This window comes from Oncorhynchus kisutch, linkage group LG3 (genome assembly GCF_002021735.2).
Source record: "Oncorhynchus kisutch isolate 150728-3 linkage group LG3, Okis_V2, whole genome shotgun sequence".
NCBI classification, from domain to species: Eukaryota; Metazoa; Chordata; class Actinopteri; order Salmoniformes; family Salmonidae; genus Oncorhynchus; species Oncorhynchus kisutch.
The window spans coordinates 64890772-64910165 of record NC_034176.2 but is presented as its reverse complement, the minus strand read 5'-3'; the positions used below and the strand labels follow the sequence as shown (position 1 = coordinate 64910165).

Genomic DNA, 19394 nt, shown 5'->3' with positions numbered 1-19394 from the left:
TCAGCAATTCCCTGTCACCACTTCAACATCACAGAATGATCTGTTCTGGCTCCAACAAAGGGCTGTCCGCCTTACAGTCTGGCTTTGTGAGTTCCCATTGGTTGCATTATCCTTGTTCACAAACAAACAGAGCAAAGGCCTACAGTGAATGGGCTATAATAAGGTCCTCTGGCCCGTCTGTCAACAGCCTCTGAGTTTTACTCTTTCTTTAAGGCTGCCAATGATGTAGCACTCATTGCAGCCTGCATGCAGTACAAGATGATTGTGTCCAGTACGCAGTGCTATTCACTCCAGTAGGCTACTCTGGTTAGAGAGAGACCTTTATACTGTATATCCAACCACTATTCAAACCCTAGCAGAAGCTCTAACCTGCCTTATTCAAATGATAAGAAATCAATATATTTTTACTGTCAGAATTTCCTTTTCAACGTATATCAAGGACATATCAAAATAGTAGTAGAAGTATTACATCCACAATTAACTATGTTCCCGCTCTCAACCCAGCACTATACAGCCAGTCAATTTGATGTCACTTTTGTAGGGGAATGAGGAGAACTTAATCAAATAAAAGCCTGCATTTCAACAGATTGTAATTATATCATTAGCTGATTAAAAAGATATTGAAATGTAATCAATGGCCCCTTTTATTGTGGCAATAAGGTAAGGCAATAAGTATTTTATGAAATAAAAAATATATGGTTTAAAAAAGAATAATTCAATAATGAAATAATAAAATGCTGACACTGGTCATTTTAGAATATTGGGCTGTAGAGAAAAAAACTATACTGTCTTAGCTAAAGTGGGGTGGAAAATACTCAGTAGGATCTTTACTAACAAGAATGTGTAGTTTTGGAGGGGGATTGTGCAGTACATATCCAGCAACATTTTGTTATCCACCCCCTCCATAGCTCCCAATACAATAGATTACTATTAAGATCAGTTTAATGGTCAATTGCACACAAGGTCCAATTTAAATTTTACTTCCGCCTTTTAACCCAACCCCTCCGAAATACACACATACATATACAGTGCCTTGCGAAAGTATTCGGCCCCCTTGAACTTTGCGACCTTTTGCCACATTTCAGGCTTCAAACATAAAGATATAAAACTGTATTTTTTTGTGAAGAATCAACAACAAGTGGGACACAATCATGAAGTGGAACGACATTTATTGGATATTTCAAACCTTTTTAACAAATCAAAAACTGAAAAATTGGGCGTGCAAAATTATTCAGCCCCCTAAGTTAATACTTTGTAGCGCCACCTTTTGCTGCGATTACAGCTGTAAGTCGCTTGGGGAAGGTCTCTATCAGTTTTGCACATCGAGAGACTGAAATTTTTTCCCATTCCTCCTTGCAAAACAGCTCAAGCTCAGTGAGGTTGGATGGAGAGCATTTGTGAACAGCAGTTTTCAGTTCTTTCCACAGATTCTCGATTGGATTCAGGTCTGGACTTTGACTTGGCCATTCTAACACCTGGATATGTTTATTTTTGAACCATTCCATTGTAGATTTTGCTTTATGTTTTGGATCATTGTCTTGTTGGAAGACAAATCTCCGTCCCAGTCTCAGGTCTTTTGCAGACTCCATCAGGTTTTCTTCCAGAATGGTCCTGTATTTGGCTCCATCCATCTTCCCATCAATTTAAACCATCTTCCCTGTCCCTGCTGAAGAAAAGCAGGCCCAAACCATGATGCTGCCACCACCATGTTTGACAGTGGGGATGGTGTGTTCAGGGTGATGAGCTGTGTTGCTTTTACGTTTTAACGTTTTGCATTGTTGCCAAAAAGTTAAATTTTGGTTTCATCTGACCAGAGCACCTTCTTCCACATGTTTGGTGTGTCTCCCAGATGGCTTGTGGCAAACTTTAAACAACACTTTTTATGGATATCTTTAAGAAATGGCTTTCTTCTTGCCACTCTTCCATAAAGGCCAGATTTGTGCAATATACGAATGATTGTTGTCTATGGACAGAGTCTCCCACCTCAGCTGTAGATCTCTGCAGTTCATCCAGAGTGATCATGGGCCTCTTGGCTGCATCTCTGATCAGTCTTCTCCTTGTATGAGCTGAAAGTTTAGAGGGACGGCCAGGTCTTGGTAGATTTGCAGTGGTCTGATACTCCTTCCATTTCAATATTATCGCTTGCACAGTGCTCCTTGGGATGTTTAAAGCTTGGGAAATCTTTTTGTATCCAAATCCAGCTTTAAACTTCTTCACAACAGTATCTCGGACCTGCCTGGTGTGTTCCTTGTTCTTCATGATGCTCTCTGCGCTTTTAACGGACCTCTGAGACTATCACAGTGCAGGTGCATTTATACGGAGACTTGATTACACACAGGTGGATTGTATTTATCATCATTAGTCATTTAGGTCAACATTGGATCATTCAGAGATCCTCACTAAACTTCTGGAGAGAGTTTGCTGCACTGAAAGTAAAGGGGCTGAATAATTTTGCACGCCCAATTTTTCAGTTTTTTATTTGTTAAAAAAGTTTGAAATATCCAATAAATGTCGTTCCACTTCATGATTGTGTCCCACTTGTTGTTGATTCTTCACAAAAAAATACAGTTTTATATCTTTATGTTTGAAGCCTGAAATGTGGCAAAAGGTCGCAAAGTTCAAGGGGGCCGAATACTTTCGCAAGGCACTGTACATACAGTTGAATTTGGAAGTTTACATACACCTTAGCAAAATACATTTAAACTCAGTTTTTCACAATTCCTTACATTTAATTCTAGTAAAAATTCCCTGTCTTAGGTCAGTTAGGATCACCAATTTATTTTAAGAATGTTAAATGTCAGAATAATAGTAGAGAGAATTATTTATTTAAGATTGTATTTCTTTCATCACATTCCCAGTGGGACAGAAGTTTACATACACTCAATTAGTATTTGGTAGCATTGCCTTTAAATTGTTGAACTTGGGTTAAACATTTTGGGTAGCCTTCCACATGCTTCCCACAATAAGTTGGGTGAATTGTGTCCCATTCCTCCTGACAGAGCTGGTGTAACTGAGTCAGGTTTGTAGGCCTCCTTGCTCGCACATGCTTTTTAAGTTCTGCCCACAAATGTTCTACAGTATTGAGGTCAGGTCTTTGTGATGGCCACTCTAATACCTTGACTTTGTTGTCCTTAAGCCATTTTGCCACAACTTTGGAAGTATGATTGGGGTCATTGTCCATTTGGAAGACCCATTTGCAACCAATCTTTAACTTCCTGACAGATGTCTTGAGATGTTGCTTCAATATATCCACATAATTGTCCTCCATCATGATGCCATCTATTTTGTGAAGTGCACCAGCAGCAAAGCACCCCCACAACATGATTTTTCCACCCCCGTGCTTCACGGTTGGGATGGTTTTCTTCGGCTTGCAAGCCTCCCCCTTTTGCTTCCAAACACAATGATGGTCATTATGGCCAAACAGTTCTATTTTTGTTTCATCAGACCAGAGGACATTTCTCCAAAAGTACAATCTTTGTCCCCATGTGCAGTTGCAAACCATGGTCTGGCATTTTTATGGCGGTTTTGGAGCAGTGGCTTCTTCCTTGCTAAGCGGCCTTTCAGGTTATGTCAATATAGGACTCGTTTTACTGGGGATATAGATACCTTTTGTACCTGCTTCCTCCAGCATCTTCACAAGTTCCTTTGCTGTTGTTCTGGGATTGATTTGCACTTTTCGCACCAAAGTATGTTCATCTCTTGGAGACAGAACGCGTCTCCTTCCTGAGCGGTATGATGGCTGTCCCATGGTGTTTATACTTGCGTACTATTGTTTGTACAGATGAACGTGGTACCTTCAGGCGTTTGGAAATTGCTCCCAAGGATGAACCAGACTTGTGGAGGTCTACAATTTCTTTTCTGAGGTCTTGGCTGGTTTCTTTTGATTTTCCCATGATTTCAAGCAAAGAGGCACTGAGTTTGAAGGTAGGCCTTGAAATCATCCACAGGTACACCTCCAATTGACTGAAATTATGTCAATACCGACGCATGTCTTGTATTCAAGATCCTCAATGGCCTGGCTCCCCCTCCACTCAATATTTTTGTTAAACAGAAAACCCAGACATATGGCAGCAGATCCACAAGGTCTGCCATGAGAGGTGACTGTATAGTTCCCCTAAGGAAAAGCACCTTTAGTAAATCTGCATTCTCTGTGAGAGCTTCCCATGTCTGGAATACACTGCCATCAGACACACATAACTGCACCACTTATCACACTTTCACAAAATGCTTGAAGACATGGCTAAAGGTCAATCAGATTTGTGAACATGGTCCCTAGCTGTGTGTTGCCGCTCTCCATGTTGTCTGTAGCTTGTGAGGTGTGGAAACACTTTGTTGCTTTTATGAATTTTGTCTTGCTGCTTTTTGTTTTATGTTGCTCTGTCTGTATGCTACGTCTTGCTTGTCCTATGATGCTCTGTCTGTATGCTATGTCTTGCTTGTTCTATGTTGCTATTGTCTATATTGTAATTGTTTTTAATAACCTGCCCAGGGACTGCGTTGAAAATTAGCCGGCTGGCTAAAACCGGCACTTTTACTGAAATGTTGATTAATGTGCACTGTCCCTGTAAAAATAAAAATAAACTCAACTCAACTCAATTAGTTTATCAGAAGCTTTTACTGAAATGTTGATTAATGTGCACTGTCCCTGTAAAAATAAAAATAAACTCAACTCAACTCAATTAGTTTATCAGAAGCCATGACATCATTTTCTGGAATTTTCCAAGCTGTTTAAAGGCACAGTCAACTTAGTGTATGTAAACTTCTGACCCACTAGAATTGTGATACAGTGCATTGCAGAAATAATCTGTCTGTAAACAATTGTTGGAAAAATGACTTGTGTCATGCACAAAGTAGATGTCCTAAACAACTTCCCAAAATCATAGATTGTTAAGGAATTTGTGGTGTGGTTGAAAAACAAGTTTTAATGACTCCAACCTAAGTGTATGTAAACTTCTGACTTCAACTGTACATATACAGTGTGGCAGCCCCCCGCGCCCCTCCAAAACAAGTGCCTTCGGGAAAGTATTCAGACCCCTTGACTTTTTCCTCATTTTGTTGGGTTACAGCCTTATTCTAAAATTGACAAAATTGTTTTTTCCCCTCATCAAATCTAGATACAATACCCCATAATGACAAAGCAAAAACTTTTTTTTTTGTGCTAATTTATTTCAAATAAAAAACTTAAACTTTTACATAAGCATTCAGACCCTTTCCTCAGTACTTTGTTGAAGCACCTTTGGCAGCATTTACAGTCTTCTTGTGTATGACTCTAGAAGCTTGGCACACCTGTATTTGGGGAGCTTCTCCCATTCTTCTCTGCAGATCATTTCAAGCTCTGTCAGGTTGGATGGGGAGCGTTGCTGCACATGTTCGATCGGTTTCAAGTCCGGGCTCTGGCTGGGCCAGTCAAGGATATTCAGAGACATATCCCGAAGCCACTCCTGCGTTGTCTTGGCTGTGTGCTTAGGGTTGTTGTCCTGTTGGAAGGTGAACCTTCGTTCCAGTCTGAGGTCCTGAGCAGGTTTTCATTCTTTTAATTTCACCTTTATTTAACCAGGTAGGCCAGTTGAGAATAAGTTCTCATTTACAACTACGACCAGGCCAAGATAAAGCAAAGCAGTGTGAAAATAAACAACACAGAGTTACACGTGGGATAAACAAAAGTACAGTCAATAACACAATAGAAAAATCTATAGCGAAGTAATTACAATTTAGCAAATTAACACGAGTGATAGATGTGCAGATGATAATGTGCAAGTAGAAATACTGGTGTGCAACAGAGCATAAAAGTAAATAAAAACAATATGGGGATGAGGTTGGTAGTTGAATGGGCTATTTACAGATGGGCTGTGTACAGCTGCAGTGATCGGTCAGCTGCTCATATAGCTGATGCTTAAAGTTAGTGAGGGAGATATAAGTCTCCAACTTCAGCGATTTTTTTGCAATTTGTTCCAGTCATTGGCAGCAGAGAACTGGAAGGAAAGGCGGCCAAAGTAAGTGTTGGCTTTGGGGATAACCAGTGAAATATACCTGCTAGAGCGTGTGCTACGGGTGGGTGTTGTTATGGTGACCAGTGAGCTGAGATAAGGCGGAGCTTAACCTAGCAAAGACTTATAGATGACCTGGAGCCAGTGAGTCTGGCGACGAATATGTAGCGAGGGCCTGCCGACGAGAGCATACAGGTCTCAGTGGTGGGTGGTATATGTGGCTTTGGTGACAAAATGGATGGCACCGCATATTGTTCATCAAGGAGCTAGCTCTCTGTACTTTGCTCCATTCATCTTTGCCTCGAACCTGACTAGTCTCCCAGTCCCTGCAGCTGAAAAAAAATACAGCATGGTGCTGCCACCACTATGCTTCACCGTAGAGATGGTGCCAGGTTTCCTCCATACGTGGCATTCAGTCCAAAGAGTTGAATCTTGGTTTCATCAAACCAGAGAATCTTGTTTCTCTTGGTCTGAGAGTCCTTTAGGTGCCTTTTGGCAAACTCCAAGCGTGCTGTCATGTGCTTTTTACTGAGGAGTGGCTTTCGTCTGGCCACTCTACCATACAGGCCTTATTGGTGGAGTGCTGCATAGATGGCTGTCCTTCTGGAAGCTTCTCCACAGAGAAACTCTATAGCTCTGTCAGAGTGACCATCGGGTTCTTGGTCACCTTCCTGACCAAGGTCCTTATCCCCCGATTGCTCAGTTTGGCTGGGTGGTAAGCTCTAAGAAAAGTCTTGGTGGTTTCAAACTTCTTCCATTTCAGAACGATGGAGGCCTCTGTAAATATACCCGCATTGCGAAAAGCACCTATGTTGTAGCTAGCTACAGTCGCTAGCCAAGCTTGCAGTTTATCCATGCAACTATGGGCCAGTCTAGCCAAGCTAGATTTTTGCTTAATCTATGCATGGTAGGGCTAGCTTAGCCAATAACCAACTGTATTCGTTTCCATTGTTTCATTGTGTGGCTTATTTATATTTTTGGGATAGAGGATGGTAGACCTGATGCAAACACCGGTGGTTGAAGATGGCACCGCCGGAGATGACAGCATCGCAACTGGCTCTTAGAAAACTTTTGAGTGTGTTTTGATTTTTTGATGATTTCTTTTTACATTATTAGCTCAGGAAATGTTTTGTGTCATTACATACAGCCGGGAAGAACTATTGGATATTAGAGTGGCGGTAACTCACCAGAACTACCAGCATTACGACCAGTAATACGACTTCCCTGGAGCAGATCCTTTGTTCACTCTCCCCAGAGCAATTGCACTTATTCCAGAGGCTGACCCAAAACATCGCTGGCAGAGGAGAGACACTCAAGGCAGCCTGCTGGTTCCACTTAGGAGGCGTGCACACCACCCACCGCTTCCGAGTATATTACTTGCTTATGTTCAGTATTTGGATAATAAAGTTGATGAGCTTAGATTAAGGATTTCTTTCCAGAGAGACATCGGGGCCTGTAACATACTTTGCTTCACGGAAACATGACTCTCTCGGGATACTCTGTCGGAGTCAGTAAAGCCAACAGGATTCCCAGTACATCACGCAGACAGGAATAAATATCTCTCAGGGAAGCAGAAAGGGGGGTGTTTCATGATTAACGACTCATGGTGTAATTCTAGGAACATACAGGAACTCAAGTAATTTTGTTCACCCGGCCTAGAATACCTCACAATTAAATGCCGATCATATTATCTCCCAAGACAATTCTCCTCCGTCATCGCCACGGCCATTTACATCCCACCTCAAACCACATATTCTGAGGCTGCATTTATTGTAACTGGGAATTTTATCAAAGCAAATCGGAGGACTAGTTTGCCGAAATTCTACCAACATATTGACTGTCCTACTCGCGCTACTAAGACTCTCGACCATTATAAATTATACATTCATGCATTTAACCCAGGTATTTGAAAATACAACTTAGTTGTAACCATTCAAATACTCAAATAAAGGTACAAGTGGTGCAAAAGTCTTGATATAACGTGTTTTAATAATCCTATTCAGCAACATAAATGAAAGCAGTTCCAATATCAATTCATACAGAGTGGCAGATCTTTACTGAGAACTAAGCATCTATGAGGATATAGTGGAGGGTCCTTTCTTAGTAACAGAGGCATTGTTGGCAATCACCCTGGGACTGTTACTTTCTTCTTTATCTTCTTTCTTATATTTGATCCCGAACAAGCTGCAGAACTTCATCAGCATCAGCACTATCTCCTCTTCCTCAGAGGGCTGTAAAAAAATTAAAAATAAAGATAAGTCAAATCTGGTATATTGGTCTGACATTCCTACAGTAGCCAATGGTCACTGTTAAATGGGGTAGTTGATACTGTATTGTTTAAATGATAATGCTCATGAAGCCGGTGTTTGGATGATATTTTGGCATGGGTGTTGGCCAACTGTGCTAATATATCCTTCAAACACCGGCTTCTGGGGCATTATCACGGGCCTGGACATGTACTGGCTTAAACAGGGGGACACGTCTGGCACTGCAGGATTTGAGTCCCTGGCGGCGTAGTGTGTTACTGATGGTAGGCTTTGTTACTTTGGTCCCAGCTCTCTGCAGGTCATTCACTAGGTCCCCCCGTGTGGTTCTGGGATTTTTGCTCACCGTTCTTGTGATCATTTTGACCCCACGGGGTGAGATCTTGCGTGAATGCCCAGATCGAGGGAGATTATCAGTGGTCTTGTATGTCTTCCATTTCCTAATAATTGCTCCCACAGTTGATTTCTTCAAACCAAGCTGCTTACCTATTGCAGATTCAGTCTTCCCAGCCTGATGCAGGTCTACAATTTTGTTTCTGGTGTCCTTTGACAGCTCTTTGGTCTTGGCCATAGTGGAGTTTGGAGTGTGACTGTTTGAGGTTGTAGACAGGTGTCTTTAATACTAATAACAAGTTCAAACAGGTGCCATTAATACAGGTAACGAGTGGAGGACAGAGGAGTCTCTTAAAGAAGAAGTTACAGGTCTGTGAGAGCCAGAAATCTTGCTTGTTTGTTGGTGACCAAATACTTATTTTCCACCATAATTTTCAAATAAATTCATAAAAAATCCTACAATGTGATTTTCAGGATTTTTTTTCTCATTTTGTCTGTCATAGGTGAAGTGTACCTATGATGAAAATTACAGTCCTCTCTCATCTTTTTAAGTGGGAGAACTTGCACAATTGGTGGCTAACTAAATACTTTTTTGCCTCACTGCATACACACACATGATATATTTTCAACATTTTGTGTCGAAATAATGAGCAATTTTGGAATGCTGTTCTAAACAATTTGTCATGAGGCTGAAAATGTTTTGCAGCTTTAAAGATAATTTCCTGCTATTCTACATGTATTGATATCATATGCTATGTGGGGGGCTACCAACCTCCTTGCGTGCCTCATCGGTAATCTGGCCATCTCACTACACAAGACGGAATCGATTTGCTATGGTATGATAATTGTGATCAATTTGAAGCATTGGTAATTGTGAGCTTACCTGCTAGCATTCTGTGACTCTGGGCCCAGGTCCACCACAAACCCCCCTCCCCTGTAGAGGACCACACTGCCCCAGATGGGTTGGGCTCTGAGTCTGGCCTGGGTTTGGTACTGCCAGGGACTGTGGAGGGTCTTTGAGGCGTTTTCGCTCGCAGAGCGGTTCCAGCCTGGCCCATAGGAGCCCATGTCCTCCACCTCCCATGAGTATGGAGCTTGGCAGTCAGGTACAGCCTGGTGCATGGAGCGGGCGATGCGGCAGGAGTTCTTCTGCACCCTCACCTGGAGAAGACGGGCATTACCAACCAGTTTGGAGTTCCCATCAGTGATGAAACCTTTAACACACCATTTGCTTTTGTTGACACAGGATTCAATCTATACCTTTATTTAGGACATTTTAGAGCTTAATGTTCTCCAAGAAATAAACATCCTCTTTAGAGAATCCTACCTGGGTACTCTCTGAAGAAGTTGCTGAGAAGAGAGGTATTTTCCCAGGTGAACACATTTCCGTGGCTCATGCTGTCTGAGATCCCTTGGCTGAAGCTCTGCCATATGTGCTGAGTCAGGAAGTAAGCATCATGAACCCCATGTAGGCTGCAACAGAATCATAGGCCTTGAACATGCATGTTAACCAATAGGTGCAGTGAATGAAAAAGCGACCTTATAGAGCGGTCTTTCCCATAGGTCAACCCATACATCATGGTGAAGTATCCTGATACTCCGCTGGCAGCTAACACCAGAATCCAGCCAATGAACACAAACCACCAGGGAAGCCCGCCTTGACAGCACTTTTTACTGCCACTGTCCCCATCACTGCTCTCTGCTTGGCCTGGGCTTCGAGCCAGCTGTTCCCATCCCAGGCTGGAAGACTCTAGCAGTCCCTTCATGCACTGGACCTGCTGCACTGCCCGGCAGTTGCTGTCTGAGTTGGGGAAACGAGAGGGTCCCAGTAGGCTCAACTCCTTCTCTACATGGCATAGCTGCCTGTACAGATACTGGCTGTTGTTGGGAAACGGGTGGGTTTATGCATCAATTTGTTTTATTTATCTACAATATGTCAACTCCAAATTAGACAACATGGGTTAGTCAATAAATTGATTCATGCACTCTAACGAAACTCATTCACACATGAAAATAAGCATTTCGCTACACCCGCAATAACATCTGCTAAACACGTGTATGCGACAAGTAAAATTTGGTTTGATACCAATAAAAAATATGATTGCATTCAGCATGCAACAATAAAGGAATCTCAGACTTACTGTTGAAGGTTTTGGGTCCTTCAACAGTAAGTCCAATTTTAATTGTACATTTAAAAAAAAACATTTTACATCCACTGTATTACAATTATCCTGGCAACTGAAAGAATATAGGTACTGTTTTTTAGCATAAAATAGATCATCTTAAAAACATTGAATTCACATTTTGTAACATAGTAACTTGATTATTGCTTTGTAAATACATAGCAATGGACAGTTATTGTTATCATACAAATGGTAATAGTAACAGTGTTGTACCAGAAACAGTTTACCTTTGTAATAACAAAGCAATACATACATTATTATGTCATTATTGGGCATTTAATGCAACATTATTATTAGTGTCATTACAGCATGCTCCATAGGCATGAGAGCAACGCATGTTAAATGTGACCAATTTTCTTCTGAATTCTAATTAAATCAGTCAATTAATATGCTAATGTCATTACCCTGTTGTACACTTAAGGATTACAAATCTGTCAATAGTTTAAGCTAAATAATTTCTAACTCGATTCATTCCAGATATTTATCAACATTCTGTATGGCCACTTAGGCCAGTCCAAAAGCATTATGATGTCCAACACATGTAACTGCCAAAATAAAGGAAACACTTGATTAAATGAGGGATACAAAGTATATTGAAAGCAGGTCCTTCCACACAGGTGTTGTTCCTGAGTTAATTATGCAATTATTATTATCCCTTCATTCTTATGGTCATGTATAAAAATGCCCAGTTGCCCATTATTTTGGTTACCATGGCTGGATGAAGAGATGTCAGTGACTTTGAAAGAGGGGTCTCAAAGTAGCATACAGGGTTAACGGTGTGTGTGTGTGTGTTTGTCTCAGTCACCAGATCTCAACCCAATTGAACACTTATTGGAGATTCTGGAGTGGCGCCTGAGACCGTTTTCCACCACCAGCATCAACAAAACACAAAATGATGGAATTTCTAGAGGAAAATTGGTGTCACCTCCCTCCAGTAGAGATCCAGGCACTTGTAGAATCTATGCAAGGTGCATTGAAACAGTTCTGGCGGCTCGTGGTGACCCAACACCCTATTAAGACACTTTATGTTGGTGTTTCCTTTATTTTGGAAGTTACTTGTACTTCTCTGAGGATGATTATGATGATGATACTATAATTGTAGTGATATTTAAATTGCAATTTGTATAATATTGTCATTGCCTGTTTTATAATGATACTGATAGGAGTTGTCATGAAATAAATAGCATGACATATATATTCACTTCACTATTTTAGGCCTATCCCCATATTACCAAATTCTAAAGTTGGTGAATTTTGTTGGAGTAACCGTGATGCATCGCCATGTTTAAATCCAGTCAACCCATTTCCCATTGCCAATCCGTCTCTTCACAGAAAAAGTGCTCGAATGGGTTTGGAAGACAGTCTTTTTCAATCAAACAAGTCTTGTCCGTTGTTTTATCGTTGCATTTTCCCTTACCCTTACAGTCTTCCTCTACTGGAGTTGGAAAGGGAAAATGGTTAGAAAACACCACAATAAGGCCATGCTGTAAAAAGATGAGACACGACACTGAGTAAACAGTGAAAAAAACTATTAAGATTGTTACAGAAAATTGATGTTATGAAACAAAGTTTACAGTCATTGTTTTCATTTTATACTGGAATAGGGTGGGGTGAGAGGGTTCTCTTCAACAGCCCTGTGGCTTAAAGGCCTTAACTGGTACTTACTGCATTCCCATTCAAATTTGCTCTGCTTTCCATTAGATAGTCCTCCTAAGCCAGTTACCTCAAGTTTGACGCTTTCAGTGTCTTGACGGGTAGTTTCTGGACTGGCAGTAATTCTCAAGGTGTAGGCTCGACAAACTCTCATATGCTTTTCTGTCTGGGGATGAAAACAAATATGTGAAGAAAAACTGCAGGAAAATAATTACCTTCACATTAGTGAAAAATAAATATACAGTATATATTTTTGTAATTCTTAGCTATTTAACATACTGTGTTTGCATAGCCATCCTACCTGAGGTCTGAACTGTTGTGACAAACAACTGCTGTGTTATCCACATCCATGTGTGAGAAGACAATCCAGGACCTGACTTACACTTGCAAATATCCTTTAACAAAACAGTTGATATGAATAATATAAACAATAATATTATAAAGAATCTAAAAAAAAGGTATCTTCGTCAGTCACTGTTTTAATCTCTGAGTAAGGTTTGTTGGATGACAGTTTGAGTAGATAGGTTAGGTACCTTGGATAGTGGTTGAGATATTGTAAACCTGCATGCTTCCGTTTTCAAATGTCTCTGGTCTTTGAGATGCTGCCGTTGGCTCCAGACACCTGGAAGAGAAGGGAGATAGTAACATAGAGGTCTGAGTCTGGATACTCTCCCTCCTCAGCCATCACTGATCCCAGCAGGACCTCCACAGGCTCCAGTAGACACACCTGCAGCTCAGTGAACACGCCCAAGACCGAAGCATGCAGGGTCAGCTGGTGGCAGCCAGAGCCCAGCTGTTGCTCCACCTCTGATCCCACTGTGATGTTGTGGGGGACGATTCCTCTGACTGCTGATGAATTGGCCACCAACATCTCACCACGGTGGACTTTGTAGGTCACATTCGTACCTTTGTAGGTCACATTCGTAGATAGAAAAGTTGTCTCATTCTACCAAGATTTGTACTCTCGGAAATGTAAGACCAGATGGTTTTATTTCTGCTCATGTTGGTTTTCCTTATCAGCTTCTACTTCAACCTGGATTTGAATGGGACTGCCATACAGGGCCTTGCAGTTTGCTCCATCTATTGATTGGTTCATGCTATAGCACTTGATGACACCAAACTCCCCGATGGGCTCCTGAAGGATGACGTTTTTCTGGACTGTGGACCAGAGACACAGCTGGGTGATGAATATGACTGTGTGTGCTAGGTGCTAGTCTCCGCTCAAGCTTGCCAATGTCTTCAAATTCAAGAACTGAAATTTACCAAACTAGAACAAAGTTAATGGCCTACTTGGGTATTTTTGTTTAGTTTAATTTGAAATGCATCACATTGCATTCTGCATTTGAATTTCATGTATTTTCATGTGTGTTACTGTATTATTTGAATGTGTCTGAGGGACAACTACAGTTCATTGGCTGATGATGCTGTGCCATTTTTCACATTGTGGTCGACTAAAGATTAGTTGTGTAATCCAACTGATAAGAGGTAGAGAGATTAGAATCAAGCAGAGAAGCACGTAGTACAGGTACTGTCTGAAGGCCACACAGCAACCACTGCTTCCTATATACTGCAGGAGAGGAAAATCACTTTACATAGTACATACTGTAACAGAGTGGTATAAGCTGTGTAGATAATAAGGGGCTTATATTGTAGGCCTGCTTTTGTCACTACAGAAAATGCTACTAATAATGTGAATTATATGTGATTTTCATGATCGTTTTCATCATTAGGCTGGCTTCCTTTTTAGAATTGAGTTGTACAAAAGCCATTACATTTATGGGAGGGGTATCAGTACACATGGTTTAGATAGAGGATCATTATTACAATGTCTACTCTAAATGTCTGCCATTCATGCATGAAACTCAAGCTCTGGTGCACAAACAGTTTGATACTTTAAATGCGAAGGTCAATATTTACTACCTTGTATTTCTATTTCTTTGTATTGTTTTTACATCCAAAGCACATCATTTCCATTGAAAGGCTATACTCAGTGGCTTTTCTTTTATTCAGGTACTGTGGTTTCCTGTGTGATAAAGACATATTTTATGTTGATTATACAATAGCTCCTTCCTCAATGGGAATTTTGTTTTAGTGCATTTCCCTCCTTCGCTACAGCTGTGTTTGTTTTACAATATTAAAAGTTCTATCCAGCTGCACTCCTCACTCTCTGCCTCACATACACACACATCAAATACAAACCAAATTGGCAGATGAAGTGCAGCTCCTGGCTACAGTTGCTTGTTGCCTCCCACTGGAACCCTGAGCTCCTCAGTATGTGACCACAGCCAGCCCCTGGATCAGGGTCGTTCACCCAGTTAGAGTAGCTGACGTCAGAGCCATCATGCCAGGAGAGAGGACCTGAGGATTTACAGCACAAACACCAATGAAAGTATTATATTCTATATACACTGAGGGTACAAAACATTAGGAACACCTGCTCTTCAAAGTAGAGGAAATAAAGTATTATTTTCCCACAATATTAGATGTTCAACCTGACATGCTTACTGTGTACTATCTAGTTAATTTGATAAATACTATGATAGCTTGCGTTCTCGTGAGGGATGAGAACAAAATCAAAGGCCTGGACAGCATACCCTATTGAAGACACTATTGAATGACAAGTGTTCCTCATTAGCTGCTAAAAGGAGATATCTAAATGTGGCATGGTCTTCTAGCAATGATTTGAGATTAATACATTATAAATCTCCCAGCAAGAGGCCAGCTGACGTGGGAGTCAACAAGCCCAGCATCTTAGTCTTAGGTTGGGAGACCAGTGGAAATTTTACGGTTTTCTGTACAATTTCTGCTCAACTGAATACAATGCACTCTACTCCCACCCTTTGGAGATCCTTTGCATGATCAAAGGATCTAATGCATTAGTGTTATCAAATAATGCCCACTTTAGTTGAATGGGCTGCTCTCTTACCTTTAGCAACAGTGTTAGGTTTGGGGAGGCAGGTGCCAGACCCAGCCACCAGTCCTGCTCTGGCTGCAGGTGCTTCTGTAGGAACTGCTGTGTATCGATATTTAGAATGAAGGCCAGGTGTCCACCACCTCGCTCACACCAACCCTGTGCAGTGAGGAAGGAACGCGGTAGAGCCACAAACTCATAATAGAGGTGCTATCTCAACCTCAGCACAAGACAGGCTTAAGAGGAGAGCCATCAAGAGCAACACAGAGAGATTAGTACTGTCCATCTTCACTGTTACAGGCAGCCTGCTGACATGGTGTCTTTAAAGGGGACTGACATTACAGAATGACCTGTTATGTCTGACTGCACTTTCTTTGTGAAGTTCCAATGGACATGATCCTTGTGTACAAACCAACAGACCACAGGCATATAGTGAATGGTCTGCAATAAGGTCCTCAGGGAAGGACCCTCTGTCAACAGTAATAATGGGTGCCTCTGAAGGCTGTCATTAATGTAACACACTGCAGCTTGCAGGTGTAGATCAACTTTATACAGGTTTGGCAGCAACAAACCAATGACCCAGATAAAGAACATCCGAGTTATCAAAGTCCAAAATACAGAGACTCTTTATATTTATACCACATATTAAACTTTACAGGGCCAAGAATTTCATGATCAACATTGGTACTGCTGTGAGATTACTTTTCAATCAACCACTGACCCAGACAGTGGCCTTGTCTCCCGACGGTCATGCCCAACTCTTCTGGACTTTTGACATCCTCAGTTGTAAAGGAAAATACATGTGTTAGTGTGGTGAACTCGACAAGCCTTCTGCCTGTTTTGACTAATAAGAACATGTCTCTTTTTAGGTGCTGCATGTGAGTCAGTACTGTGCCTTTTAAAAGTATTCATCTCCCCTTGGCATTTTCCTATTTTGTCATTTAAATAGATTTTTTATTTGGATTGCCTGTAATGGACATACACAAAATAGTCCAAATTGGTGAAGTGAAATGAAAAAAAAATTACTTTAAATTTTTTTTACATTAAAAATAAAAAGGGAAAAGTGGTGTGTGCATGTGTATTCACCCCCTTTGCTATGAAGCCCCTAAATAAGATCTGGTGCAACCAGTTACCTTCAGAAGTCACATAATTAGTTAAATAAAGTCCACCTGTGTGCAATCTAAGTGTCAAATGATCTGTCACGTGATCTCAGTATATATACACCTGTTCTGAAAGGCCCCAGAGTCTGCAACACCACTAAGCGGCATCATGAAGACCAATGAGCTCTCCAAACAGGTCAGGGACAAAGTTGTGGAGAAGTACAGATCAGGGTTGGGTTCTAAAAAAATATCAGAAACTTTGAACATCCCAGGGAGCACCATTAAATCCATGATTAAACAATTGAAAGAATATAGCACCACAACAAACCTGCCAAAAGAGTTCCGCTCACTAAAACTCACGGACCAGGCAAGGAGGGCATTAATCAGAGAGGCAACAAAGAGACCAAAGATAACCCTGAAGGAGCTGCAAAGCTCCACAGTGGAGATTGGAGTATCTGTCCATAGGACCAATTTAAGCCGTACAATCCACAGAGATGGGCTTTATGGAAATGGGGCCAGTAAAAATCCATTGCTTAAAGATAAAATTAAGCAAACGCATTTGGTATTCGCCAAAAGGCATGTGGGAGACTCCCCAAACATATGGAAGAATGTACTCTGGTCAGATAGAATGGAACTTTATTGGCCATCAAGAAAAACAATATGTTTGGTGCAAACCCAACACATCTCATCACCCTAAGAATACCATCCTCACAGTGAAGCGTGGTGGCAACATCATGCTGTGGAGATGTTTTTCATTGGCAGGGACTGGGAAACTGGTCTGAATTGAAGGAATGATGGATTGTGCTAAATACAGGGAAATTCTTGAGGGAAATCTGTTTCAATCTTCCAGAGATTTGAGACTGGGACGGAGGTTCACCTTCTAGCAGGACAATGACCCTAAGCATACTGCTAAAGCAACTATAAATAGGAATGGCCCAGTCAAAGCCCAGACCTCAATCCAATTGAGAATCTGTGGTATGACTTAAAGCATGCTGTACACCAGCAGAATTCATCCAACTTGATGGAGCTGGAGCGGTTTTGCCTAGAAGAATGGAAAAAAATCCCGGTGGCTAGTTGTGCCAAGCTTATAGAGACATACCCCAAGAGACTTGCAGTTGAAATTGCTACAAAAGGTGGCTCTACAAAGTATTGACTTTTGGGGGTGAATAGTTATGCACGGTCAATATTTCTGTTTTTTTGTCTTATTTCTTGTTTGTTTCACAAAACATATTTTGCATCTTCAAAGTTGTTGTGTCACGCCCTGGCCTTAGTTATCTTTGTTTTCTTTATTATTTGGTTAGGTCAGGGTATGACAAGGGTGGTTTGTGTAGTTTTTGTAATGTCTAGGGTTTTTTGTATGTTTATGGGGTTTGTCTAGTCTAGGTGTTTTTATGTCTATGGTTGCCTGGATTGGTTCTCAATCAGAGGCAGCTGTTTATTGTTGTCTCTGATTGGGGACCATATTTAGGTAGCCATATTCCTTGGATAGTTTGTGGGTTGTTATTCTATGTTTAGTTGCCTGTTTGCACTAGTCATATAGCGTTTTGTTGTTTTGTTCAGTGTTCGTTCTTTTCATTAAAAGAGTTATGTACGCTTATCACACTGCACCTTGGTCTCCTCATTATGACGACCGTGACAGGTAGGCATGTTGTGTAAATCAAATGATACAAGCCACCCAAAAATCAATTTAATTCCAGGTTGTAAGGCAACAAAATAGGAAAAATGCCAAGGGGGGTGAATATTTTTGCAAGCCACTGTATCATGTCATTTAAAGTTTATTCAGTTTTAGGTCCCTTGTTTATGAAAATGTAATCTAATGAAAGAATGTTGGCGTATATGGGACTTCCCAAACTCGGTCCTGGGGCCCCCCTGGGTGCACGTTTTGGTTTTTGCCCTAGCAATAATCAGCTGATGCGAATAATCAAAGCTTGATGATGAGTTGGTTATTTGATTCAGCTGTGTAGTGGTAGAGCAAAAAAACAAAACGTGCACCCATGGGGGGCCCCAGGACCGAGTTTGGGAAGCGCTGCTCTAGACCAGCTGTACTATGTGGTAATCAGTGACAGTAGAATTGACCTCTGTAAAACCATAAACACAAATAGCTAATTATGTGCACAGATAAAGGCAAATAAACTTAGGTCCAAAGTATAGGCCTGCTCTACATTTTCTAATTGACTAAAGAGAATCCAGGCCATGGTGGATGAACGCATTTTCCATTTGGATACATTTTATAAACTCCAAGGAGTTTGTGGGATTAAACTCAAGTTGCATTACATCATCTCAACATGAATCTTAATAGGCTACAATAATTGCACTGAGATAACAGAACATATTAAATGTGTTATTCCCAGATGCCTGAATGTGTGTGGCCTTATCGTGTGTTTAAAGATAACAGACATGATCTGTGTTTGAAAGAATTGCGTGATAATTTGGCATTTAGATAACAGTTTGTGTCACAACAATTTCTCAGGTTATCTTTTGCAAGCATAGTTGAAAAGGCATGTGTGTGCGTGCATGCGTGCACTTTTGTGTGGAGTGTGCATACTAGTCCATGAGCCAGGGCGGGGGATCGGTCGGGCTCACTTGGGGTGGAGATGTCTCATAGTGATTTCTTTAAAGGTCTATGTCCCTAGAGTTGGAAAATGTGTGATAGCATTGCAGCAATTGGAGCTTTCTCCGGTTATCACTCTTTCTTTCATCCCTCCATCCCCATTCATTTTCCCATAGGGATTTTGTCCCATTGCGCACTAGCGACTCCTGTGGCAGGCCGAGTGCAGTGCACGCCGACATGGTTGCCAGGTGTACGGTGTTTCCCCCGACACATTGGTGCAGCTGGCTTCTGGGTACCACGAAATTAGGGAGAAAAAATCTATAAAAGAATGTTGGAAGCTGTCACGGATCCCCTCGGTACTGCTGCTCATTCACCAGCTTCGGAGGTCTACGTCACTGGCTTTCTAGGTGTC

The 19394-nt window shown here is 41.3% G+C and overlaps 1 protein-coding gene across 7 annotated transcripts; it reads right to left on the bottom strand.

Annotated features, from left to right (window-relative positions):
• Positions 1-7962: 7962 nt before the first annotated feature.
• Positions 7963-15854, bottom strand: LOC116358668 (polycystic kidney disease protein 1-like 2). Of its 7 annotated transcripts, XR_004206455.1 has the most exons (8): positions 15347-15854; positions 14620-14778; positions 12954-13042; positions 12722-12815; positions 12433-12586; positions 9912-12251; positions 9468-9798; positions 7963-8218 (listed from the first exon to the last, which is right to left on the bottom strand). XR_004206455.1 is itself a non-coding variant. In XM_031810939.1 (6 exons), exons 4-6 carry the CDS (start codon positions 9979-9981, stop codon positions 8197-8199), a joined length of 423 nt encoding a protein of 140 aa, XP_031666799.1. In that variant the 5' UTR covers positions 9982-12251; positions 12433-12586; positions 12722-12815; positions 12954-13137; the 3' UTR covers positions 7963-8196. The 7 variants fall into 7 exon arrangements, 1 of the variants encoding a protein (XP_031666799.1); XR_004206452.1 differs by lacking the exons at positions 14620-14778; positions 15347-15854 and adding an exon at positions 13148-13871; XR_004206456.1 differs by lacking the exons at positions 14620-14778; positions 15347-15854 and adding an exon at positions 13148-13871 and having other exon boundaries at positions 9468-9745.
• Between the last annotated feature and the right edge of the window lie 3540 nt (positions 15855-19394).